We start from the raw sequence: 25107 nt of genomic DNA on the forward strand, positions 1-25107 counted from the left end.
ACAGTCTAAGGAAATAATGAGAGAGTGGAATCTTTGACTATGCTGATTTTCAGGAAACTTGCCCAGCAGAGTTGTCATGCGGTATTTCTTCTGCACAGTTGTTGAGATTGCTGCATGTGTTCCACCACAAGGGATTTTGGCACCTGCTCTGTGGGGTTTAGCTGATATATAAAACTTGTACTTGAGTGGAGATACATTAATTTAATATTTTCTATGGTGTATATTATATTTACAAACTTTTTTTGCTCCTGTGCAGGTTAATGAAACAATACTGAGGCCCTTAAATGTGGAACCACCTCTAACAGACTTGCAGAAAAGTGAAGAACTCATAAAGAAAGAAATGATTACCATGCTTCATTTTGATCTTTTACATCATCCATTTGGCGAACAGTTTACTGGTAAGAAAGGCAAAGGCCCAGGATTTGGAACCAACAATGCAGAGCACATGGCTTACTTGGAACAAAATCCTTATGAGAAGTTCTCCAAAGAGGATCTCAAGAAGGTGAGAATTGTGCGGCCTAAGAAGATCTAAAGTCTCCTTGGGACATAGCTCTGTAATGGAGAAAAAAGCCTGCACAGAATTCAGCTGGGAGGTCTCCAGAGGGTTGTATGAAGGGCTGTAATCATAGAGTTGTTGGGGTTGGAAAAGACCTCTAAGATAATCAGGTTTGATCATTAACCCAGCACTCTCAAGCATTAAGTAAGGATAAGTTAATAAGTAAGGATGATTTAAGTGCACATTCTGCTTTCTGTGAGCTGATGTTAATCTGGGATTTCAGCAGAATGATGAGGATGCTGTATTTGCTCATAGACATTGTCACTGAGATACAAATTTGAATGTGTTGTGGTTGTTTATCATTTTAAATAAGAGTAAGAGCAATAATACCCCAACGGTTACCAAATTCTACTTTGCTGTTTCTGTAAATTGCTGTTAAATCATCGAGGCATTAACCAGGTGTGATACCCATCTTCTGCTGCCTCTGAATTTCATTAATGTACAATTACAAAGCATTTTCTTCAAAACAGTGCAGACTGAATAGAGCAATAGTAGTCAGCTTGTACCTTGGAGCAGCAAATCAAGTTGTTTAATTATGTTTGTCAAGCTCAATCCAGGCAAGCTGTGCTGGTGCAGAGCCTGCTGGGCTGTGGCAGCTGATCTGACCACCACACCTGGTCCAGAAGTGCTGAACAGGCAGACTGGGCTGTGGCTGGCTGCAGTGAGTGCAGTGAGTGGGCGGCCTGGGCACTGTGTCCTGTTTTGCATTGTAATCCCAAGTTAAACAGCAGCTCTGGACCAGGGTTCCAGTTCAGGGTGTTCATTATTTAAGCAGCTACAGATGTTGCCTTTTGCTGCCAAGTGACAGATAGGCAATTCTGTGGTTTAGCTCTTTCAAAGAGCTTCACCTGTGAAACTGTGCCAATAACCTTTGACCAAATGCCTGCAGGAATAAAAATGAGTGAAAAGAACAAAATCACATGCCACCAAGTTGTCTGTCTCTTTAGACTTGTCCTCTGACAATACCTACTGTATCTCTGCACCTAAATCCCCTATTCCTTTAAGGTGACTCTAAAGATACACAAGCAGATTTTAAATACATGTCCTTGACCATATCTGACCAATGAATGTAGAGCCTAAAAGGAGAAACACTGAACAGTATGTACTTCCAATTTGCTGTGAAATGAAAAACTATACTTCAAGATCTCTTACCAGAACACGTTAAAGATGGAAAAATACAGTTAGATCATGAATTTCATTGCCCTGCCAATGTCAGATTGTTCCCTTAGGAATGTTTTCCGAGTGCTTTCTCTGGTTGTTTTGAAGTGCAGCAAGAATCAGGTTTGCTATCACTGCCCTTAGAGACTATTTCATAGTTGAGTAGTTTTTGTCTGGAAACTTTTCTTCAAAGTCCCTGAAGTTTTGTCTCCTAACTGATGAGCAGAATTTTTTTTGCATCCCTGCTCATGCTTGCGCTCTGACATTCAGCACAATATTCCCTCTTGTCTAAAATCCAGTTCAAACAAAAAAATTTTCCTATCTCTGTGATCTCATCTGGGGCTTGTTTATTTTGCTTCACTTAATTTGTTTTTAGAACATCTTTGTCCTAAAACCCTTTCATAAAATACTCCTTTCTTTTCCTTATGTGTAGTTCTCTTTTGGGAAGGACTAGTGGTGGTGCTGGGCAGGGTGTGTTGAGCTCCTGGAGCTGGGAAACACTTCTGGTGCCACAAGTAAATACCCTCAAGTAGTTCCTCACAATGTACTAATGTTGGCTAATTGAAATTACAGCATTTAGCTTTGTCAGGTGTGGTTGTGTTACTCCTATTTTATCTGTCTTGACCATCAAGAACAAGTAATTAATTTTCCCCAGTATCTGTGGAATCATCTAATCTGGTGATACCTGAATTTCTACCTGGTCAGTGTGCACTTACAAAATGTAACACCTGCTTGCAGTAAGATACCTACTGCTGATAGGGAAATATGGGCTGCACCTGTAAATGCTGTTGAAAGAGAGGACATGGACGTGCTTTTATAACCAATGAAGTCTAGATTGGCAAAGATACTTAAGTGATTTTTGTTTGGTAGGACAGCTGCTTCTATCTGTACAGTTCTGCCTCCCTCAAGGTCCCTGCTTTTATCTCTGCTCTTGTGCAGCAAGATGACGTATCTCGCTGTGCCACAGCTTTCATTAGCCATGCCAGAGTGATGTCAGGTTTGGCCTGTTGTGAGAAGCCTTCTAGCCTGGGTTTCATTTGTAATCCACAGCATCCGTGTTCGATTTCATAGTTAGCTTAACCTGATGGTGAGCTTTGAGTATGAAAAGAGAAGCTGCCTCCATGAATTGCACACTGAAGGTTTGAAAAGAGCAATTTCCTTGCATCATGGGTATTGTAACTGCAATTTCTCTCAACATTTCCAACAGGCACAGGATCTACTGGCACAAGAGATGGAGGTGGTAAAGCAAGGAATGGGGCATGGAGAGCTATCAAGTGAAGCCTATAACCAGGTGTGGGAAGAATGTTACAGCCAAGTGTTGTACCTGCCTGGACAGAGCCGCTACACAAGGGCTAACTTGGCCAGCAAAAAAGACAGGATAGAGTCACTTGAAAAGAGACTCGAGGTCAGTGTCACTTTTTTCTGCCTTTTGCACCTCCTCTTTTTTTGAGTTTCCTTGTTTTTTGGGTTTTTTTCCTTTGTAGGCTTTCAGTCAGGTCTTTTGAAGGGATTCATTTGAAAAGGTTGGTTGTTGAGGAATTTTCCTAGGGAGTTTATAGATGCTCTTGAGGTGCTTAAATCACCTTCTCTCATCTTCCTCCTTATAATATTCCCACTCAAAGTTTCTCTCTGCACTATTAGCTGTAACACAGCTCATCCACTCCTTTCTCTGCTGGAGAGAAGGTCAGGTTCTGCTGTCTCGTAATTACATGTGGATTTTTTAATGTTAATCTCTGCTGTGAGTGGATCAGATCTTTTTCAGTTTGCACTTGACTGTGGTGAGTATGAAGAGAAACCTCAGAGAAGGATGCTTAAAAAAACCATCTCTGTCCCAAAGTTCCTCTCAAGTTCTCTTTCCAGCTTAATGTTTGGTTTCTGACTGTTACATACATGAAGGTTAGATAGTCCTGAATTCTTGCCAGGCTGGCATCTTTTTCCAGAGATTCCTCCAAAAAAGAGAACAATGGATGTTTGTGATCCCATTTCACTTTCTTTTGTCAGACCCTTTGACACTGATTTCCCTTGCCCAATCCTTTCTAGATTTTCACCCAAACGCTCCATACAAAAAAACCAAAAATAGACAATATTCATGATAACAAGTAAGCTGGTCTGAAACAATTTCTTCCCACAGAACATGTTTGTTCCCTTGCAGTAATTCATTACAATGTTTTCTAAAATACCATTTTAGCTTAAAAGTGTCTCTAAATTTTGCAGGCATCAAATTATTTTTTTCCCATGGTAAAAGGAAACTTTTCAAAAAAAGTTTTTCTATATTTAACATAGCTACTTTTGCTAGAAGTAAACCTCCCCAAACAGCTGCTACCCCACAAGTAACTATAGAGGCCAGAAAGGCTGAATTTTCACTTGATTCATGCATATGAAATACAGCATGAGTGTGTGTTTTGTGAAGTCTGTCAGTCAGGAGTGTTGTCCAGGTGCGGATCCCGCAGTTGTTAGCCCAGCTCCGAGCCAGGAGCAGTTCACCTGCGCGTAGCCTGGTAGTAGGGGTGAAGTATGAGCTCCAGAGCCGTGTTGTGCTGCTGCTCACCCAGCAGAGAGCACCATTGCCCTGCCCAGCGCTGCCTGACAGATTTGCTCTGCTTTTCCAAACCCATGTGGGAGCTCGGCAGCAGCCTGGCCGTGCATGGCAGCCCGGCCTGGCGGGCAGCGCGCCAGAAGTCAGAGGGCTGCACCTAATTTGTGTACAAATCCTTTTGAAATTTAAATATCTTAGGTCCAAAACGACATGAGAAGGGCATTATTAAAGTTGCAAAGTCAAACAGTCCACGTTAGGGAATGCACAAAGAGCCTTAATTTGCCTATGCATATGCTTTTTGAGACAGTCTTTAATTTCATGATTGCAGCCTAGTTTTTCTACAGGCTCATTTACTGCACAGCGTGGATGGTACTTGCTTAATGAGTAGCTCTTGAATATTTTGTTTTCTCTTAATTGTTTGGTGTGTGGCCCTGTGCCTTTATCCTGTGCACTGTTTCTGCAGTCTAAATTGGTTACTTCTGTGTGGGCTTTCTTGTGCTGTTGATTTCTGTCCTTCTCTTCCCAATATTTGAATGAGTAGTGGTGGTGGAATGCATATTAAGGATACTGAAGCAAAGTAAGATCACATTTATCATTTATCAAACTTGTGTATGTTTGTTCTAAATGGTCTTTGCTCTGCAGTCACAAGACAGTCACCCAGGAAGCAAAATACTAATCAGAGCTCTTGCCAAAAAAAAAACAAACCCAAAGTTTTATTTTCTGCCAACATTGCATGGGACTCTGTGAAAGACACTTTACAAAATGCTGTTAGCTGTGTCCCATCAGACTAAGGGAGGTGATCCTTCTCCTCTGCTCTGCCCTGCTGAGGCACATTTGGGATGCTGTGTCCAGTTCTGGGCTCCTCAGGACAAGAGAGACATGGAGCTCCTGGAGTGGGTCCAGTGGAGGGTGGCAAAGATGATGGAGGGACTGGAGCATCTCCCTGATGAGGAAAGGCTGAGGGAGCTGGGGCTGTTCAGCCTCCAGAGGAGGCACAGCTGAGAGGGACCCTCAGCCCTGGGTGTCCCTGTGTGCAGGGAGGGTCAGAGCAGGGCCCAGGCTCTGCTCTGGGACCCAGCAATGGCACCAGAGGAACAGGCAGGGACTGATCCCAGTGAGTTCCACCTGGACATGAGGCAGAACTTCTTTCCTGTGCAGTGACTGAGCACTGAACAGATTGTCCAGAGAGGCTGTGGAGTCTCCCTCACTGGAGTTATTCCAGAACTGTCTGGACACAATCCTGTGCCCTGTGCTCTGGGATGGCCCTGCTTGAGCAGGGAGGAGGAACCAGATGAGCCACTGTGGTCCCTTCCAACCTGGCCCATTCTGTGTCTGTTATCACTCACTGCAGTCACAAGACTCTGGCTAATGCAGCTACATCCCCTGGGAGCTCAGAGTGCTGCTGGATGAGACTGATGGCTTGGTGCAATTCCACACACAATCCTGCTCTCCCATTTTGCTGTGTTCCAAAATACCACCCCAGTGGGGCCGGCAGTGCCCTGTGCCTGCAGGTGCAGTGAGCCCTGTGCTGCCTCTCACAACTCACTGTTGTTGAGTGCAGGTGGACTGTGTGCAAAGTTAAATTTGACCTGAAAATGTCTCCCAAGTGTGTGCAAAATGCAGTTTAGTGCAGCTCTGTGGCTTGACCCTAAAAGGCCCTTCCTATAAGGAAGATATACAGGTTTTTAAGCATAGCTCACCTGCTGAATCGTTTTTTAAACAATAAATAAAAAGCGTAGCAGTTTAATGAATAAATGAATATGCAATAAAAAAGCACAGATTTTTTTTTCCTACCCCATTCTCAGCAATGACAAAACCTACCTTTATTTTAATGTTTTTCCAATTAAAATAGTCTGAAAGCTATATCAGTTGAAATAGATATTTTAATGGGAAGTATCAGACAAGCTTAAATGAAAAGCAGGGATATTAGCTCAGCTTTCAGTACCCCAAGACACTTGCTTGTACTCTTAGCTGTCTTTGTGAGAAGAGTAGAAACTGTAAAACAGAGTTTACCAGCAGCAGCAACTGATGTTGGTCAGTTTTGGGGGCTGCTTCTTCCCATTAATAGTGCACTAAGATTTTTAGGGGGAAAAAAACATGAGAGTGTAGTGATATTTGGCACAGCTGCACATGGGGAAGTCACTGTCTAATACTTCCATATGGGGCTGCTGACACCCTGCAGATCCTTTGCAAAAACCCAATCTGTTTCTGGGTCTGTCTTTGTCGCTCAGAGATTCCTGGCTGGATTGATGGTGTGGACACACACTCATCTTCCTCTAATTGTCCTGTTCTCACTGCCTGAGTGGTTTAGTCGTGGCAGCCTATGTTGACATGACATTTATCTTTCTCAAATGGATGCTGGGATCACAAACAGATTTGTGCTGTTATTGATGAACTTGAGGAGGCAAAGTGGAGCTGTTGTGGAGAGCTTCTGTTTGGCTGGGTATCCTGTCCAGGCATCATCAGTAATGCTCAGCTCATCAGTAGTTCTGATGTTGCACTGTACTGCTGTGTTTTAGTGATACTTTTCATTGCTTTGTTTTGAGGATTTTGGGCTCCTTGAATGTGTTACTTAGTATGGGTTAAGAGTGTTAGAGGATTAGTATATGAACTTTGTTGTATTACAGATGGGGAGTTTCAGGTCTATGCAAGTGAATCCCTGTGACCTCAGTATGTGTCTCTGGTACACCTTAGAATTGTGGAATTTTCTGATCTTTCCATTAACTTTAGAAATCCAGAGTATTTTTCCGTGGCTAGGCTACACTGCAGGGCAAGTGATTTCAGAAATTGAAGTTTTCTGATGCCTGCAATTGTGTTGAGTAACAGCTTCAATTCTCTGTGGTACCTTTTGCTCCCTTCTGTTCCAAACAACACATTTATAAAGAAAAGCATTCCTACTAACATGTTAAACTGGGAACGTTATATGATGAAATGAGATAGTAAAGGCATCTATTTAACAACGTAGTTACTTCCCTTTGTAGTTCACAGCATAGAAACTTACTGCTATCTTTACTTTTCCTTTGAAGACAGTTAATAAAGTTGGTTTGCAGAATACAAATACTTTAATTAAAATTCTGGCTGTTGACATTATAATTTCAGTTGATTACTAAATTATAAATACTGTTAGAAGCCTACAGAGGAAAAGATCAAGATACACTGTATATGCAAAATCTAGTAAATTAACTATTCTTTGCAGTATCCAAGATACATCAAGGTGATGATTTATCAAAGTGTTGATGTTTGCTTTTAATTGCAGCCCAAGTCCTCTGAATTAATCCGGATTAAAAACAACTTGCTTAGGTGTTTTGTAGGATACGTGGTACACTTTGCTGCAGGATGTATTACGTTATTTTATTGGAGATTGTCTTTTAATTTCTCTCTGGTTTATGTGCTAAAGTTTGCAGTTTCTTTTGCATTTTCAGGTGTGCTGGTACTCAGAAAGCAAAGAAAAGAAGATATTTTATAGGACTAGGAACAGAGAAATGACTCACAAAACTAAAATATTGTGAAAATCCTGAGTAGCGTTGCTTTTACAGTCACAGGTTTTATTTTGTCCTAATGTCTTGGATTTGTGGAATGCACTTCTTTTGATAAGTTCTGTTGGGAATGTAGTTGGCACATTCCCAACAGCAGAGAGGTATCGGGGTCTTCACTGTCAGATTATTCAGACTCTGATAACTTAGCATGCTTAGAAATAAAGTTAGCATTGACAAAGCTCTCATTGCAAAGGCCTTTGCACACCCTCACTGTCCAGAACTGAGTGCTGCAGTGACTCAACAGTCACACTGACTCATGGTGTTTAAGACAAGTCATTATAATTTCTGGAACATACTTCAGGGGGAGCATGCTCTTGGGTCATTAGATTTGGCTGTGAGTAGAGAGAAAAGTGTTCTGCAGGTATCAGTAAGTCATTATGGTACATGATCTGCATGACAAAGGGCAATATAGGAGTTTATCTGGGGTTCCCCTATTAAACTGGGAAAAGGCAGCTTTATATTGCTATGCAAGCTCTGAACGTCTGGTCTAGTTTCAGCTGGGAAGCTGTAGTTGCTTACTAGCAATGCCTTAAATTGAGGATTTTTTAAAGTGAATCTTTCCATAAAAAACTTACTGTGATCCCAATCAATTGGAATGATGTTTTTCTTTTTCATGTCTTACCAGCTACAAGCTCAGTCCCTCTTTGACTGCTCTGATCCTGATCAGCACCTTTGCTTCATGATCCTCATTCTCCCTCCTACATTAAGTAGAGCACCTTACTGGAGCTGAGGTGTTCAAGGCCAGGTTGGGCTTGGACTTGGCCTTGGAGAAGCCTGGTCTAGTGGAAGGTGTTCCTGCCTGTGGCTGGAAGGTTGGAATGATTTGATCTTTCAGGTCCCTTCCAGCCCAACCCATTCTGTGATCTTTAGTGTCACAGCAGAAATGTGAAATTGTTTCAAGGTCATGGAGTGGTTTCTGTCAACCAGCTGAGCTAATGTTGTTTAATAGGTGGAGGCCATATTGTTCTACACTGGATATGCAGTTTTGGTTTGATACTAACTCCAAGCCTCAGTTTCCAACAGAGTTGACTTATCTTTCACTAACCTGGGGGTAACTCAGGCAGGGCTCTTCAGATAGTTTTGCCTGGTCAAACTCTAGACAGATATAACAATGTTTCAAGTTAAAAATGGAGAATTCTGTCCAAGAGCTCGGAACTGAAAAAGCATTTTGAAGTAGAGAAATTAATGACTTTTTTTTAAAACATGCTACTGTTGAGTGCACCATAAACTTATAAAGGCAGGTGACCCCAGCATGGCCAGAGGATTCTCTAGTGTGGGGATCCTTGTTGTCCCTGGAGTGGTTGGAAATGCCTGGCCTGGAGCACAAGCTGCTGTCGGGCTGAGCGCTCTCACCCCAGACACTGCGGCTGAGCCAGCACGAACCAAGCTCCCAAACCTGCCATTCCAGTTAAGTCAATCCATCTCCTGCCAGCAGAACTGAATTTGGGAGGGCCACGTGTGGGTCTGAGGTGAGGAAGGAAGTTACAGTAACGTTTAGAGTAGTCCTAGGTATGTTCCAGGAGTGCTCTGCTCAGCTGCCGTGGCTGAAGCTGGCAGAGGATTTCTCTGCACAAGCGAGGCAGATTTGTGATGATGTTGATTCTCCAAGGTCACGGAACAGGTTGGTTTACTTTGACTGTGGCTCTGCTCTGAACATGCAGCAGTTTTTCTTCCATGTTTGTTTAATCCATCCAGCATGATTAGGAAGATCAATTAAAAGACAAGAGAGCTTAATGCTGTTCAGGGATTACCAGAAGCTCCACATTAAAGGGAAGGAAAACAAACCAGTCAGTACAGCAAAAAAACCCTTGGAACTGAGGAGGGCTGTCCTCAGTAGACCTAGTGAGATGAGAATTCTGAAAATGCAGTTTTTAAGGCAATTGAGCTTTTCCTTCCTCAGGGTCAGTTTTTCTTAAATCTTTCCCAGTAGATGTTTGTTCTTATAAGGAGTCCTTCTCTGTCCTTTGTTGTCCTTAGTTAAACCTTACAACTAACATCTAAAATTTCCTTCCCAAATTTAAGTCCCTCTTCCTTTCTCAGTAGCAGTAAGAACAGATTAATTTTTCACAATTCGGGATATTTAAAGCAAGGTGTTGTGTCTTTCTTTTTTTTCTCTTTTCTTTTTTTTTTTTCTTTTTTTTTTTTTTTTTGTTAGGCAGAGGAAGAACAAATCAAACAAACCCTGGTTTTCCAGTCAGTCTCCCTTTTCTAGATCATGTTTTATGAACCTTTGGTTATGTCTGTTGCTCTTTTGGCTCTTTTGTCTGCTGCTTGTTTTGGTTTCTCTTCCTTGGTTCTCTAGTGCAGTACTGAAAACTGAACACCGCTTTACGAGTCATGAGGGAAGCTTTTACATCGGAGATTTGGGATGGGATGAGGCTCTCACACTTGCCTTAACATCATATATCATCTTACCCCATGTCTGTACATGCTGTTCTCATTTTGCTGTTGCTGGTATAAAAGTCAGCAGAACCAAAGCTGGCCAAGGAACAGTACAAAATAAATAAGTGGAGAAATTTTTCAAATGTCTTTACTCTTTCTGTTAGGTTCAGGGGGAAATGGTTGTCAGATTTTACTCAAATCTATTTCTTTACTTTAAGCAAATAATGTAGACTACTGTTTAAACACACCTCTTCATAACTGCTTGGAATTTTTAGCTTGGTATCTGAGCCTTAAAATTTTATGAAGCTTGAACTAAAATTATATGCAGTTGTTGGCACTAATGCAGCAGTCAGCAATTTTTAATAAATAGTATTTGTTACAAAAACTGAGACCTCCTTTTGACCTTTTCATAGTAGGTCCTAAAATTTTGTATTTGGGAGGGAAGGGAAAAGGTGGTGAGTGTTCACATTTCTCCCAAAGCAGAGAAGGAAGAAAGGGCTGTTATTTCTGGTTTTAGAAACCTGGGAGGGATTTTCTTTTCTTTTTCTTGTTTTTGTCTTTTCACAGCAGTGAGGCCTATGATAATCTAATATGGGAAAAGGAACTGAGTAGAAAAGCAATATAGGAACATATAACCTAAGGAGCTCTAGTAGTTAAGAGCCCAGTATCCAGATCAACTCACAAATATTAAGTCAAATTCTCTGAACATTTCAAGAGTGCTAAAATAATCAGGGTCTGGTACTATAATAAGTATTAGACTTGAACTGACTATGAACTGGCTTTGTTAGAAGCTTTAAATTTAAAAATTTATTATATCTAACACCTTAAGATAGTACACACTTGGGGTGGGATTGATCTACCTGGTCTTGGGTAAGTGTCTAAACAAACAGTTTGTGCTCCCATCACCATCAGTGAAGAGCCCTTCACTGAGGTGTTTAATTTTGTCCTGAGGCCCTGGGTCAGATGAGCCATGCCCTGGAGTTGCCAGTTTCTCTCCTGATGACAGAAAGATCTCCTGTGACAAACTCAGATATTGACATTCTAAAGCAAAGTGAATCCCAGCTGAAGATGTGAAAGTGTGAGACCAAGCCAGTGCTGCCACTGCTGCTGGTGCTACTTGGAACATGGGCATAATTCAAGGCTTGTGACCACAGTGCCCTGATCCAGTCTCTTTTCTGTATGGTGGGGATAGTGCTGATAACTGCATTTGTGCCCTTAGATACTCAGTGTTTAACATTTTATTAGAAAATTAGGTTATTGAGAGATCATGGAATCACAGAATAGTTGGGCTTGAAGAGATCTTCAAGGCCAGCTCATTCCAACGCCTCTGCCATGGGCAGGGACACCTTCCACCAGGCCAGGCTGCCCAGAGCTCCAATCCAGCCTGGCCTTGGACACTTCCAGGGATGGGACAGCCACAGCCACATCTCTGGGCAGCCTGTGCCAGGGCCTCACCACCCTCACAGTAAAGAATGAGATCTTCACTCAGGAGACAGAACAGTGGAACTTCTCTAAATGGTCTTTTTTAGCCTGCTCTGAAGAGTGACATTGTGATGGGACTTTCATTTCACAGCAGCCATACTCTACATTGTCTGTAATGCTGGGAGCAACATGGACAGTTGATCTTTGTTATATTAGGCCTCTGTTACAAACAAAATTCTGTTTGCCTGTGCATCCATCTGTTCCATGATCTCTAAATGTCAGTGGTGCTCAGCACACATTTTTTGTCCAAGAAACAGTAATTGGAAAATAGTTCATTGACCGCACAGCTGTATTTGTTGTTGCAGTAATAGCATATTATTTACCAATGAAGACATTTAAAGCTTTCATACTTTTCCATCAGAGAGTATCCTCACAAATCCCTAATCTATTTATTTAATTTTCTCTAGATTTATACAAATATTGAAAAAGAGGCGCCTTTCTGTATGCTTAAAGCACCTTGGGCATACCTTAAGTCTGCGTTGCCAGCAGAGTTTGAAAAGCATAGCAGTCTGCATCGCTCTCCCCAGGAGCAAACTAGACAGCTCAGAAAGTCAAATTTCTCTTTCACTCACCCATTAACAGTTTGCTCCCTTGACCATTCACTTTGTTTATCTCTGCACCACCAACTAAAACTGTTCTAAATGAGTGAATAAATTGTTAAGGAGTAGGAGGGCGCATTACAGAAACCTGCAGCTGTGTAACAGAGGGTACTTCAGTACAGATGGAGGGCTGGAAGGCTGATGAAATGCACTTGCAGGAGCTTGGTGTGTAAGACTGTGATGGCTGACTGGTTATCATTGTGAAGGGCAGATCCCTCTTCATTTCTTCCTTCCCAAAGGAGTTCTGTTTCATTGGTAGTAAATGATATATTAGGTAAATGTAGCAATGAAAAGGTGCTGCATTTTGGTTGATTATTGGCAATTTCTTTGTATGTGAGAACATGCTTTGATTTTTAAAGAAACAAGGCAATGATTGGTGACTCAGACACTGTGGTTCTGAATTAGTCTTTTATATTTTAATACTTGAGAAACTTTCATAGCATATTTAATGTCCTGCACTAATATATCATTAAGTGTGGCAAAAATCAAAATATGAGAAGTTTGATTTTTTTTTCCCTGAGCTTGGCATTCTTCACACAGTCCTTTCTAAAAAAAAAATGGTTTTGTTTGGCTATTTTTTTTAAGGAAGTAGCATCAAAAAAGCCTCAACAAGGAACCTTATGTCCCTGTCCAGAGGTGTGAGCTGTTGTACCTCTCCACAGCTGTGCTCAGTGGTAGATGCCTGTGTTCTTTCTTGATTTCATAGGATCATAGAATGGCCTGGGCTGGAAGGGACTGTAAATATCATCTCATTCCACTGCCTGCCAAGGCAAGGACACTTTCCACTATCCCAGGCTGCTCCAAGCCCTGTCCAACCTAAACTTGAACACTTTCAGGGATGGGGCAGCCACAGCTTCTCTGGGCAACCTGTGGCAGGGCCTCCCCATTGTCACAGGAAACAATTTCTACCAAATATTTAATGTAATCTAATCTTCATCTTTAGGCCATTTGCGATTGGGATTCAGTGTTAAAGATTTCTTTGATTTCTTTAAAAATTCTGATGGCTATGTCATTCTTTTAGTGCTCATTTAATTTTACCCCAGGTGGAAAAACACACAAAGACTTCTGTTACCTTTGCTATTTATAAATGTTTTATACAACATTTATAATATATTAACACAAATATGTTCAGTTATTGGTGTTGTCTCCCAGTTGACAGAATTTTGTAATTTGTATCACTTGTCTGCTTATGGATTTTTTCTGGATTACAATTTTAGATATTTATTATGTCTATTTTAACAATTTTAATCCAGAAATCGAGGTTGTTGTAAAATGTGCAGTATGGTTATTTTAATAGAAATCAAATAACATGATCCACTCAACAGAATTCCACAGATATATTTGTACTTTTTTTTTTCCTCTTGACTTTTGAGTTCTGGGTAACTAAAACAGCTCTTGGGTTCCTTCTGGCAGGTCAACAGAGGCCACATGACCACTGAAGCCAAGAGGGCTGCCAAGATGGAGAAGAAGCTGAAGATCCTTCTGGGTGGGTACCAGTCTCGAGCAATGGGGCTCATCAAGCAGCTGAATGATCTGTGGGACCAGATCGAGCAGGCCCACCTGGAGCTACGGACCTTTGAGGAGCTGAAGAAACATGAGGATGCTGCCATCCCTCGGAGACTGGAGGTGAGGTTCCAAAATCCGATACCTGAGGTCAGACACAGGCACCTCATGGAAAAGATGTTTTTACAAGGCACGAGCTCTGACCTTTACAGCCTGAGTTGGTATCAAGTTTTTAATGCTCTCTTAAAATCATACTTTTGGCTGTTACCATATTCATTTGTCTTTTACTTCAGTATCAAAGATTCTGTGATATAAATATTAGAGGCTGGGACTAATCTGGCAGTGTGTTCTTCAACTTTGGGGGTTTTTTATTTCCTTTTGTGGTTTATTTTATAAGTCTTCTGCAATGCATATCAGCACAAGTTCCGTCTCTCTCTTGATTTGGTTTGTTTCAGATTTAACTGCTGTTAGAGCTTTGGGTAAATGTAAAACTTCCTTAAAATCTCCTTCTTCTTTAAAAGCCAGCAAACTAAATGTTGGTATATACCTGAAATCGCTACCTTGAAGCCACTTTTCTTAGTTTAAGGATCTCCAGGATATTCTCCTTTTATTCAACTAATGAGACAACCCTTAACTGACATTCAGTCCTAGGTTTGAACCAGTACCAGCCTTTCTTTCCAAGGAATAAGTGTTCACCTGAGCACAGTTTTGATTGTAATGTGGTTTCCTACCAGAACAGAGGCTTCCATTGATGCTTAGATATTCTTAACCACTTGCTATAAAAAAGATAAAATGCATCAGTTCTTAAAACTGATTTTGTGAAGATGATTTAGAAATGCTGATAGATATGTTTACAAATTCAGAAGTGATTAATTGAAATATTAACAGTTAAAACATACTAAATCACTTGATAGTTGCTAATAGCACCTGGTTTTAGTAAATGGCAAGGTTCCAATTTGAAATATCTCCTTTTGAAGCATTTGATCTTAGCTGCTGTCAAAAACTATGAGCTACCTGACATTTGAAGTAAGATTACTGTGATTCTTGATATTTCATATCCACTGCTCTGTTTTACATTTATATTTTAAAGTAAGTAATTTCAGCAGTCTTCTGTCTTAATTCTGAGCTCTTCCTCTGAAGGAACTGAAATACAGCCTTTGGTAATGATCTTCATTGGTATGACTGGTGGAAAACTGACTGGTTGTTTAATGATGTTTTCCTTACAGTGTCTCAAGGAAGATGTGCAGCGACAGCAGGAGAGAGAAAAGGAGCTCCAGCAGAGATTTGCTGACTTCATGTTGGATAAAGAGACTTTTCAAGCAAAGTATTAAAGCACAAAATTCCATCTGTCACTGATGTAACATTTCAAAACTGTGCAGATACTTCTCCAGCAGCTTTTGCCAGCAGTTGCAGAAATCAAGTGTAGTCTGCTGTTTCCATCTTGTCAAGTTTTGTTCCTTCAGTGGACTATTCCAAATGCTCTAGGTATGAATTGCTCTGGCCAGTGTTAAAAATGAGATTGAAATGTCCAAAATTTTATTGAAAGAAAAGAAAAATCACTCTGGTATTATTTTAGCCATGTCTTCATTTGCTAGGGTTATCACATTATTCCTGGTGTTCTACCAGTCTTAAGACCTGTAAGATACATGCAGAATAATGTCTTTTGAATAAATCTGGAATGTTAAAAAATAACAAAGTAATATTGTCTGTCTTTTAATTAAAATTGAATCTTCACATATCCCACCCCTCATCTGTGTTTCTTGTCTTTCCCCTGCTGCTGCCTTTATTTTCCATGACTAATTTGTAATAGGAATTACCTGTGCAGGATTGTGGTTGTGCAGATAATAAATACCATGTTCCCAACTCTTCTCTGTGCCTGTGAATAAACACTCCCAACTTTATCTAGGTGCTCTAATGGTCATAGTGGCATAATCTCCCCATCCTGGAACCATGGCAGGGATAAATTTTATAAAGACATCCAGTTTGGCCTAGTGCCTAATGGAAGCATAGATTTAGCAGAAAATGTACTGTTCTATTTTCTAAGTATTAATTTTTATAAATCATCTGCATGGTGTGGGGTAAGAAAGAAGCTCTGTGTTTTCTCCTCTTTCACCAGATCCCAGGAGGATTTCATTGTCTCATTGCTTTGTCTTGAAGGGTAGGGATAGAATTAGGAAAAAGTGGGAATGTGCCTACACTTTGGGTTTTTTGAGCTGTGGCTTGTGGAAAGGCACAGGGAAAAAGGCAAAACCGTTGTTAACAGCACAAAATTCAGCAATTAAATATATCCAGTAACATACATCGTGCAATTTTGCTTGGATATATTTGAAATTTAAATGGGGGGTTTGCTGTCTGGAATTTTACCAGATTACAGTGTCACTTTGTTTAGGCCTTGGAAATGTTACTGGGGAACACTGTCAGGGTTGTGCCTGTGTAGCTCTGTGATGCCATCCATGGAGATTAATGATTATCAGATTTTTTTAAATGTAACCTGAGTGAGTCTTGCTGTCATGACAGGAGTAGGGACATAGCCAGCCTTGGAATATATTTTGCTTTACTCACCAGGACATCATTCTTCTGAAGTATTAATGCAATTATAGACTACATTCTTCTAGAAATGTGTTAAATATTTAACTAAGCCAGAACACATCTGGAATGAAGTATTAAGCATCAATCTTGTAGCATATGGGGTATTTTAGCTTGGGTGGTTATACCCAAAAGGAAAAATCATGGCATATCATGTCAGTTCTTGTGGTTGTGTGGTAGCTGGAGATATTAACAGAGAAACCCTTGTAGGTTTACCAATACCACAACTACAATTGTTTCTTTTCTTTTTAGGACTGCAGCAGAGCCTCTTTGATGTGCCCTGTATTTTTGGCAGCTTTGGAGCTAGACAGGTATTCAAACACTGCCTTAAATTGTTTAAATGAAAAATCCAGAAGGACTGATCAGTCACAAAAGACTTTTCTTTCTTGAAATGTCTGCAATTAACCAGTCATTAATTGCAGGAGGCATGAGGTGGTTCTATTTGAGAAGTACCTGCAGGAGGTTTGCTCAGTGTTTTTTAAGTACAGTTTGTTCTCACAACACTTAAGCAATTTCACAGTTTTCCCTCTCTTTAGTAAGAGTTTTTGTCCTGAAGTTTCTATCTGAGTAATGAAAGAAAACTAATAAAGTCTCTTTCCTTACTTAGAGGTTGGCTGTGCCCTGCTTTAGCGCTTCACCTGCCCTCAGCTGCCTGCTCTAGGGCAGCCAGTCATAGATCTGCTGAAATTACCCCAAAACCTTCACCCAGGATGCTCTGTGCATTTGTTGGTTCCAGAATGGTGTGAATGGAGCAGCAGAGCCTGGATAAAACATCCTGAGATCATTCAGGTATGGGATCTTAAACTGGAGTGCTCAGGAAGTCTGTCCAAGCAAATTTGGATGCTGGTAGATATCAGTGCTTCCAGCTGCAGGTGATGATGGAGCTCGGGCTTGCCAGATCTATTCCTTGGGCTTTGGCCCAGTTTATGTCCTGAACAGCACACCCTGCATCTCTTCTAAATGGCTCTGTAGCTAAATGCAGATGTTTGGTGGACACAAGAGTGACCAGCACACCTTGACAGCAAATTTTTATTTTAAAATTTTGAAACTGGCCCCTGATTTAATCTTCCTTTCCAAGAACAATAATAAGTATAACCATAAACAATGCAAACTTGTGAACATCTCACTACCGTGGGGAAGCTCTAACCTGTGTGACAGAGGTGGGATGGGGGTTGTGCTGTGTGTGTTAACAATTATTTTGAGAATTATTTAACATTCTCCCCGAGAAATTCCTCCATTTCCATTCAGCATGCCAAGATAAATCTGCAAACCTTTAAATAATTTCAGCTGATGACTTTCCTCCCTTCCTGGATTCAGACTTGGCATTTATGTATTGGATCAATCCCATAGCTGGAGCCTGCTTCAAAGTCCGTGGGGTTGATAAGGCTGTCATTTACTTCAATTGAGTTGGATTCCAGTACCTGGGAAAGCCAAGGGGACTAAAGTATAACAGCTGGGTGTCTCATCCATACCCGACAGATAACGGAGATCATGAGCTCGAGGTAAGGGGGAGACTCCTCGGAGGCACAGGAGGTTCCCTGTGAGAAATCCAACAGAGCTGAAGCCAGTTCTTCCAAGCCTGGCAAATCTCCAGAGAAAAAAGCACTGTGTAATACTGTAATTAGTCACAGCAGCCAGCAGTGGCCAAGACACACCAGAGCTCTCTGGCTGCCTTAAAAAGACACTTCCAGCACCAACAGGAGCATCTTGTCTTTGCCTGTTGTTGCTTGTTTGCCTTTGGCACCCTTGTTTGCTGGGACAAGCAAACATTGGGGCAGCACATTTGGGTTAAAATATGTTAATCCAGTTTGATTGTCCAACCCCCTGAACAGGGCAGACGTGAGTTGGGCCACATTTCCAGGGAGGAAGAGCAAGTGAAGGTGGAAGTGGGGCAGAATAGCGTCCAAAGAGGGGCAGTGGAGCTGGGGAAGGGTCTGGAGCATCAGGGAGTAGCTGAGGGTGCTGAGGGGGCTCAGCCTGGAGAAAAGGGGGCTCTGGGGAGACCTGGCTCTGCACAGCTCCCTGACAGGAGGAGGCAGCCAGGTGTTGGTCAGGCTTTGCTCCCTGGTAACCAGTGAGAGGACAAGAGGAAATAGCCTCAGATTGCAGCAAGAAGGGCTGAATTGGGTGTTGGAAAAAAAAATCTTTATTGAAAGGGTGATCAGGCATTGGAATGGGATGCACAGGGAAGTGGTGCAGTGACCACCCCTGGAAGTGTTAAAATACTATGTAGTTGTGGTGCTTAGAGACATTGTTTAGCATTGGGCTTGGCAGTGCTGGGTTGCTGTTTGGACTTGATGATCTTAGAGGTCTTTTCAGACCTTAATGATTCTGTGATTGCTTCTGTCAGAGGATGTCCCACTTCATTGTCTGCCTAAAGTGAATGTGAAACATGGGCTGTGGTGCTCCAGGGGCAGTAGCTGACATGAGGTAACTACCCACAATTAGGTCCTCTGACAGACTCAGCTGGATCTGTGCCCCGATGAAAACTCTGGAAATTCATTGTTTTTTGTCATCATGGCCTGAACATAGATTTCTAAATAAAATGCATCAAAACCCATATTTGAACTTTTGTTTTGGCTGCAGACTTGCTAACAGTATCATAAACCAGTGTGTGAACTTTGGCTTGCCTTCAGTATCCTCGGTCAGTGATGTTGCTGGAGAAGAGAGATTATTGTGGTCTGGACTTAATCTGCCTCACATTCATCTCTGGAATCCAGTTTGCAGTTATCTTCCATAATGTGGGTTCAAAGCAACACCTGTCTCCCTAGCAGGATTTAAAAGTGGAGTATCAAATAGCATTTCCCCCATTTTCCTAGCTGAGTGAAAAAAGCACATTGAAAAATAGCCAGATACTCATCTCAAGGCAAAGTGTCCCTGTAACTGATTCCAGACCTGTGTGCTCTGCCTTTCCAGGGCTCCAGTTTCTACCTTTCCTTAACAACAAAAAATACCTGGTTCTGCTGATCTTGAAGACTTGCACTGACATTAGGAGTGAGATCAGACCCTAAAAAAGACTTCAAAGATACATTTGACACATATCTAAGCCAATGCAGCCCTGTATCTCCACTAAGTACATGCAATTGTCTCACCCTTTGAAAATTCCACACTAAGCACTTTTGAGACTAATAATTTTGAAGCAAAGGGGAGTAGTTGTGGATAGAAAAGAGGAGCTTCACTTTTTTGGTTGCATGAGTCATCTCCCCTCCAGCAAGTTTATTAGCTTTTTATGTATTTAAATGAGGTGGCTTTAAGCAATTACTGATCCGGCAGGAATGTGATGCACACAGTAGGTGAAAAGGTAAAGAAGTGGGTATGGCACTGTTTTACAGCATCACTTCTGCTGCTGCTGTGATTACTCATAGCGGGTTTGATTGTTTGCCAGTTGTTGGGGCGTGTTGTCTGGGTTTACTGTGATTCATTGAGAGATGCCTTAGTGTCAGGGTTAGAAAAGTCTTGCTTTCAAGTCAAAAGTTTTTCACAGATCAGATTAGACAGGATCTGCCTCATTTGATGACTTTCAGGTTTCCAAGTCACAACCGTGGTGCTGATGTGTTTGGATTCCTCAAGGATTCCTCAAAGGAAATGCAACTACGTCTTTTAGGATCATTTATGTGCATCAAAAGCATTTACAAATTGCAACACAAGGAAACACAGACTATTTTGTTATTTATTCACTTCATACATCACATCTTTTGCCAAGTACATGCTACTGGTAAAGGCCTCACAGGATCAGACAGATGTGTATTAGGTTCCCCTCTTTTCCTCCCTCTCCTCTCCCCTCCCAGGACAGAAATGTGGGGTCTATTTTGTATAATTATCAGGCCAGTAGCATTTTTAAGTGTGTTACGCAGCTTAGGTGAGTCTGTGGCCCCAGTGAATACAATGGGAGGTTTGGCTTCAGCTTCAATGGAGCTGAGATTTCCTTTCCTCTCCTCTCCTGTCTGTATTTGATGAGCCTTTCTGTGAGGAAAAGAAAGAGACCCTCTTTTGAAAAATAGTCATGAATGCTTCATAAAGCTGAATGAGCCAGCCAGGATTACATTTTTAGCTCCACAGCCAGCAAAATCTATTCCAGAACTAATTCTGATTAAAAGAATCCACTGGTTGAACCTCAGACACAAAGGCACCCCTGGAATAATTCAACTGTATGATATATTTATTTTTAAAAAAACCTAATTATTGCATTGATCTTTGTAATATCTCTCTCTTGTGTAAAACATTGATTTCAAAGCTGTCTCTCTCTTATCTATAATTGTTCATGCATTATCTTAGGGCTTGGGCAGGGCCATCACTGTAGCTGGGTCTTAATAAAAGAGTGAGTTTACTGACCACATTAATTAGGCTTCATGGCAGACCATAAAATAACTATAAATAAAAGTTAAATTTTTCCTTAGATAGTGTTCCCCCACTTTTTTTCTTAATTCTGACTCAACCAAATCAATCTCTAGCACACAATAGGCTTCTCCCTCTTTGATCTATGCTCCTACCAAGTGCTTCCAAGGGTCTGGGAAGAAGTAGGGTCTTTCATTAGAAAAGTGGAGAACACAGATATTTACAAGACCCTGAACTCTGCAATTCATCTCCCAGTTCCAGCTGGTTTATTCAAAGATATTCTCACTTCAAACTGCTGCTTCCCCATCCTTAGCTCATGCTGGCTCCAACAGTGACTTTGAGGGGTTTTGTTCCCCATTTTGCTGGTGTTTTAGTTGAAGAGAGGTAGTGCTGATCATCTTGCTTCAAATTTAGAGGAAAACAAGACAAAACCAGGAACAGCAGTTTGGGGGAACACCCATGATATGTATTCACCTCACATAATAAATGGTTGGTTATTGCTTTAGAGGGCCCTGAGCAGTTTCTGTCCCTATTGCAACAGGTTTTAGTCACACAGCTGTGTCATTTCACTATGACAAAGTGCATCTCCCCCTTTCTGGGAGAGATGCCAAACTTTCAGCCCTGTCATGGATTGGAAGATCTGGACCTTTGGTCACACTTTTGCCAGTCCCAGAGATCAACCCCTCCAGCATCTCTGTGTTGCCTGGAAAACACCCAAATTCTGGTGAAGGCAGAATGTTTTGTCTCTGGCTTCTGCATGGTCCCTAGAGAGGAAGATGGGAGTATCTGGCCACTTTCTACCTCATGGAAGGATTATACAGCAAGGGAAAAAAAATGTTTTATGTATTTCATGCTTGCTGTGGTACATCCTATGGATTTTATAGAATCATAGAATCATTAAGGTTGGAAAAAACCTCTAAGGTCATCGAGTCCAACCTGCACCACAATCACGTTCACCACTAAACCATGTCCCACGGTGCTACATCCACACAATTTCTGAACACTTCCAGGGATGGTGGCTCCATTGCTGCTCTGGGCAGCTTGTTCAGGTGTTTGACCGCCCTTGCTATGAAGAAATGTCTACTCTAAACCTCCCCTGTGGTGCAACATGAGGCCATTTTATATGCCGTTAATAATGGCAATGTTACCAAAGTCTAGGGAAAAAAAAGGGGTCCTTAAACCTACAATCAATATAAAATATCCCACCTAATCCTAAATCACATTAAGCTGGGGGTGAACTTAATCATGTGGGCGAGGATAGAACAGTGAATTTGATTTCCTAGCAGGTCCTGTAATGTGTTGTTAGTAGCAGAACAAGCCCTCCAGCTCTGCATTTAACTTCCTTTCATTGCAGATGCCTTTTGGTTAACAGCAAGGATCTGATTTAATTTTACAGTTACCCGGTGACCACAGGACGGGGATTGTGCATCACCAGAGAATGCACAAACGTCTGCCTGCCTCCTCTTCTTCCAGCAGGAACGAGGCATGGCAGGAGCACAGCCAAGCCCATGTGGCTGTGACTGTAATTGAAAAAACTGCTGAATCAGCCAGAAGGACAAGGGTTCACAGAGGAACTTGGGCCAGGCAGACACATGGCCTTGGAAGCACCAAGCAAAATGTGACCACAAATAGTGCCATGGCCAGGAGAGGTTGGGAGAAGTCAGCTGGGTGGGAGGCACCTTTCTACCCACGAGGACAGTGGTTTACATCTTCTTCAGAAGAGGAAGAGGAGGGGCAGGCCCTGATTTCCTCACTGGTGACCAGTGACAGGACCTGAGGGAATGGCCTGAAGCTGTGTGAGAGGAGGTTTAGGTTGGATATTAGGAGAAGGTTCCGCACTCAGAGGGTGGCTGGGCACTGAACAGGCTCCCCAGGGAAGCGGTCACAGCGCCAAACCTGACAGAATTCAAGGAACATTTGGACAGTGCTCTCAGGCACAGGGTGGGCTCCATACCCAGAGTCAGGCAACTGCTTCAGAAGGCAGTCAGCAGCATGGATCAGCCTTTCCCCACCCATCCCCTTGGTTTGGGGAGCAGGAGCCCAGGAACAGCTGCACAGTGGCTGAGAGCCTGTCACAGCACACAGCTGGAAGCAGTTTTCCTGCAGAGGCTGAGCACAGCTTCCAAGCCCCAGGGTGGAAGGAGGATACTGCAGGGAAGCAGGGCAAGGCGGAGGAAGGGAGGGAGACAAGAAGCTGTAATGAAGTGCACACATGTGCATGTGTGAAGGAACGACCTGACACGCAAGACGTGTGCCAGCAAAATTTAAAAAAAATAATAAAAGTGAGTCCTGATACTTCTCTGCTCATGTAACACGTGCAGGGCTGACCTCAGATGCCTTCTGTCTGGCATCACCACACTCCCAGAGATGATGGGACTCAGGTGACGTGTTTGGTCTTTGGCCATCTCTGCCTCAAGCTCTTCAACAGAGAACTTGACCCAATAAAAAACAAGGGAAGGGACAAGCACAGCTGGAAGAGAATCCTCATCATAACTCTCTGCTGCTGAGCACTGCCTGGACCAGGAGCTGCCTGATTCTGCACTGTAGCAACAAGGCACTCAACTTCTCTTCACCCCTTCCCAGGCCAGACAGACAAGAGCACTTGAAGAAAGAGGTTGGAAGACTTCAGTCAGATTTGTCTCTGTTTATTAGATCCAGTCACTGTTAAATGAAAAATATTTGAGCAGTCCTCGAGCCTGGGTGTGGAGTCCAGAGCTGCTCCCTGCTTGCTGGCTGTTCCTCTGAGGTCACAGGCAGCTCTGTGCAGGACATGGCCGTGTCTGGAACAGCTGAGGTCACTTGGCCTATTCAGCCCTGGGAAGAGGAGATTGAGGGGAGACCTCATTGCAGTTACAAGTTCCTCAGGAGGGGAAGAGGAAGGGCAGGCACTGATCTTTTCTCTGTGGTGAACACTGACAAGACCCCGAGAGAATGGCCTGAAGCTGAGTAAGGGGAGGTTTAGTCTGGACATTAGGAAAAGGTTCTTCATCCAGAGGGTGGCTGGGCACTGAACAGGCTCCCCAGGGCGTGGTCACAGCACCAAACCTGACAGAGCTCAAGGAGCATTTGGACAATTCTCTCAGGCACAGGATGGGATTGTTGGGTTGGTCTTGTTCAGGGACAAAAGCTGGACTCAAAGAACCTTGTGGGCCCCTTAGGATATTCCGTAATTCTATAATTCTATTATTCTGTGATCTGTGCCAGGAAACTGAACCACACCTATCCCTGTCTCTTGTATTAATCATGTCCATGACCTTATTAAACTGGTTCTCCCAGCACGATAACTATGTCAGAAATTTGCCCTGGCACCTGCTAACATCTGAGGAAAGCCTAGGAATCCACGCTGGAAAGGGAGCACACAGCACAGACCCTGGGTCCAGCACACTGGTGACACATGTATGTCATGTTTATGTATTAAATGCTTATTATAGCACATCCTGTGGATTTTTATAGAATCATAGAATCATTAAGGTTGGAAAAAACCTCTAAGATCATCAAGTCCAACCATCAACCCAGCACCACAATAATGCTCACCACTAAACCATGTCCCACAGTGCCACTTCCACACAATTTCTGAAAACTTCCAGGGATAGTGGCTACACCACTGCCCTGGGCAGACTGTTCCAGTGTCTGACCATCCTTTCTATGAAGAAATTTTTCTAAAGGTCTAATCTAAACCTCCTGTGGTGCAGCTTGAGGACATTTCCTCTAGTCCTGTCCCTTGTTCCCTGTGAGCAGAGTCTGACTCCCAGAGTCTGCACCCTCCTGTCAGGAAGATGTAGAGGGTGAGAAGGTTCCCCCTGAGCCTCCTTCTATCCAGGCTGGGCCCCCCCAGCTCCCTCAGCTGCTCCTCCTCAGACCTGAGCTCCAGACCCTTCCCCAGCTCTCTTCCCTTCCCTGGACATGTTCCAGCCCCTCAATGTCTGTCTTATCATGAGGGGCCCAGAACTGGGCCCTGGATTTGAGATGTGGGCTCATTTACACTGGACAGCCTCCCCTGAACCACGTCTGTTGTCCCTAAAGGCTGTGCCAGGCACGGGATTCCCTCGCTGTGCAAATGCCACAGAGGGACTGAAGATATTGTCAGGTCATTTCTCAAAATCATATCTCTTCTTCTACACTGAGGCTACAAAATGGCAAATAAGATGCAGGATTTGGCTTCACAGTGTTCACTGTTGTCATGACTCATGAGTTATTTTTATCTTTGCTGTAACAGAACAAATGGCTGCAGTAATTAATCTCTCTCTGTTCTGACAATGGTCTGGCCAAAACACATGATGTTTATGCAGACAGTGTAAGAAGAGAAGCACAAAACATCATGTGTGTGAGTCAGTATTTTAAATATTTTCCTTAGGTTTGCTTTTTTACATGCTTTAAAATATGCCTATGTACTGCATTCTATGTATTAAATAAAGTTAAAAGGAGCAACAAGTG

General features: G+C 42.4%; 1 protein-coding gene and 1 long non-coding RNA gene across 2 annotated transcripts in view; both read left to right on the forward strand.

The window, feature by feature from the left end:
* The window catches only part of CDC5L (cell division cycle 5 like), a 29894-nt gene extending 14399 nt beyond the window's left edge, over positions 1-15495 (forward strand). Inside the window, exons 13-16 of the mRNA XM_002191034.7 lie at positions 257-502; positions 2922-3119; positions 13663-13875; positions 14979-15495. Of these exons, the coding sequence (XP_002191070.3) occupies positions 257-502; positions 2922-3119; positions 13663-13875; positions 14979-15083 (762 nt within the window). The 3' untranslated portion in view covers positions 15084-15495. The remainder of the gene's footprint in view (positions 1-256; positions 503-2921; positions 3120-13662; positions 13876-14978) is intronic.
* Positions 15496-17705: 2210 nt separating this feature from the next.
* On the forward strand, positions 17706-18898 carry LOC140683615 (uncharacterized). Its single transcript, XR_012054796.1, has 2 exons — positions 17706-17840; positions 18689-18898. It is a non-coding gene; the product is annotated as an uncharacterized lncRNA (long non-coding RNA).
* The last annotated feature ends 6209 nt before the right edge of the window (positions 18899-25107 follow it).

Source organism: Taeniopygia guttata, chromosome 3, assembly GCF_048771995.1.
Source record: "Taeniopygia guttata chromosome 3, bTaeGut7.mat, whole genome shotgun sequence".
Taxonomy (NCBI): domain Eukaryota; kingdom Metazoa; phylum Chordata; class Aves; order Passeriformes; family Estrildidae; genus Taeniopygia; species Taeniopygia guttata.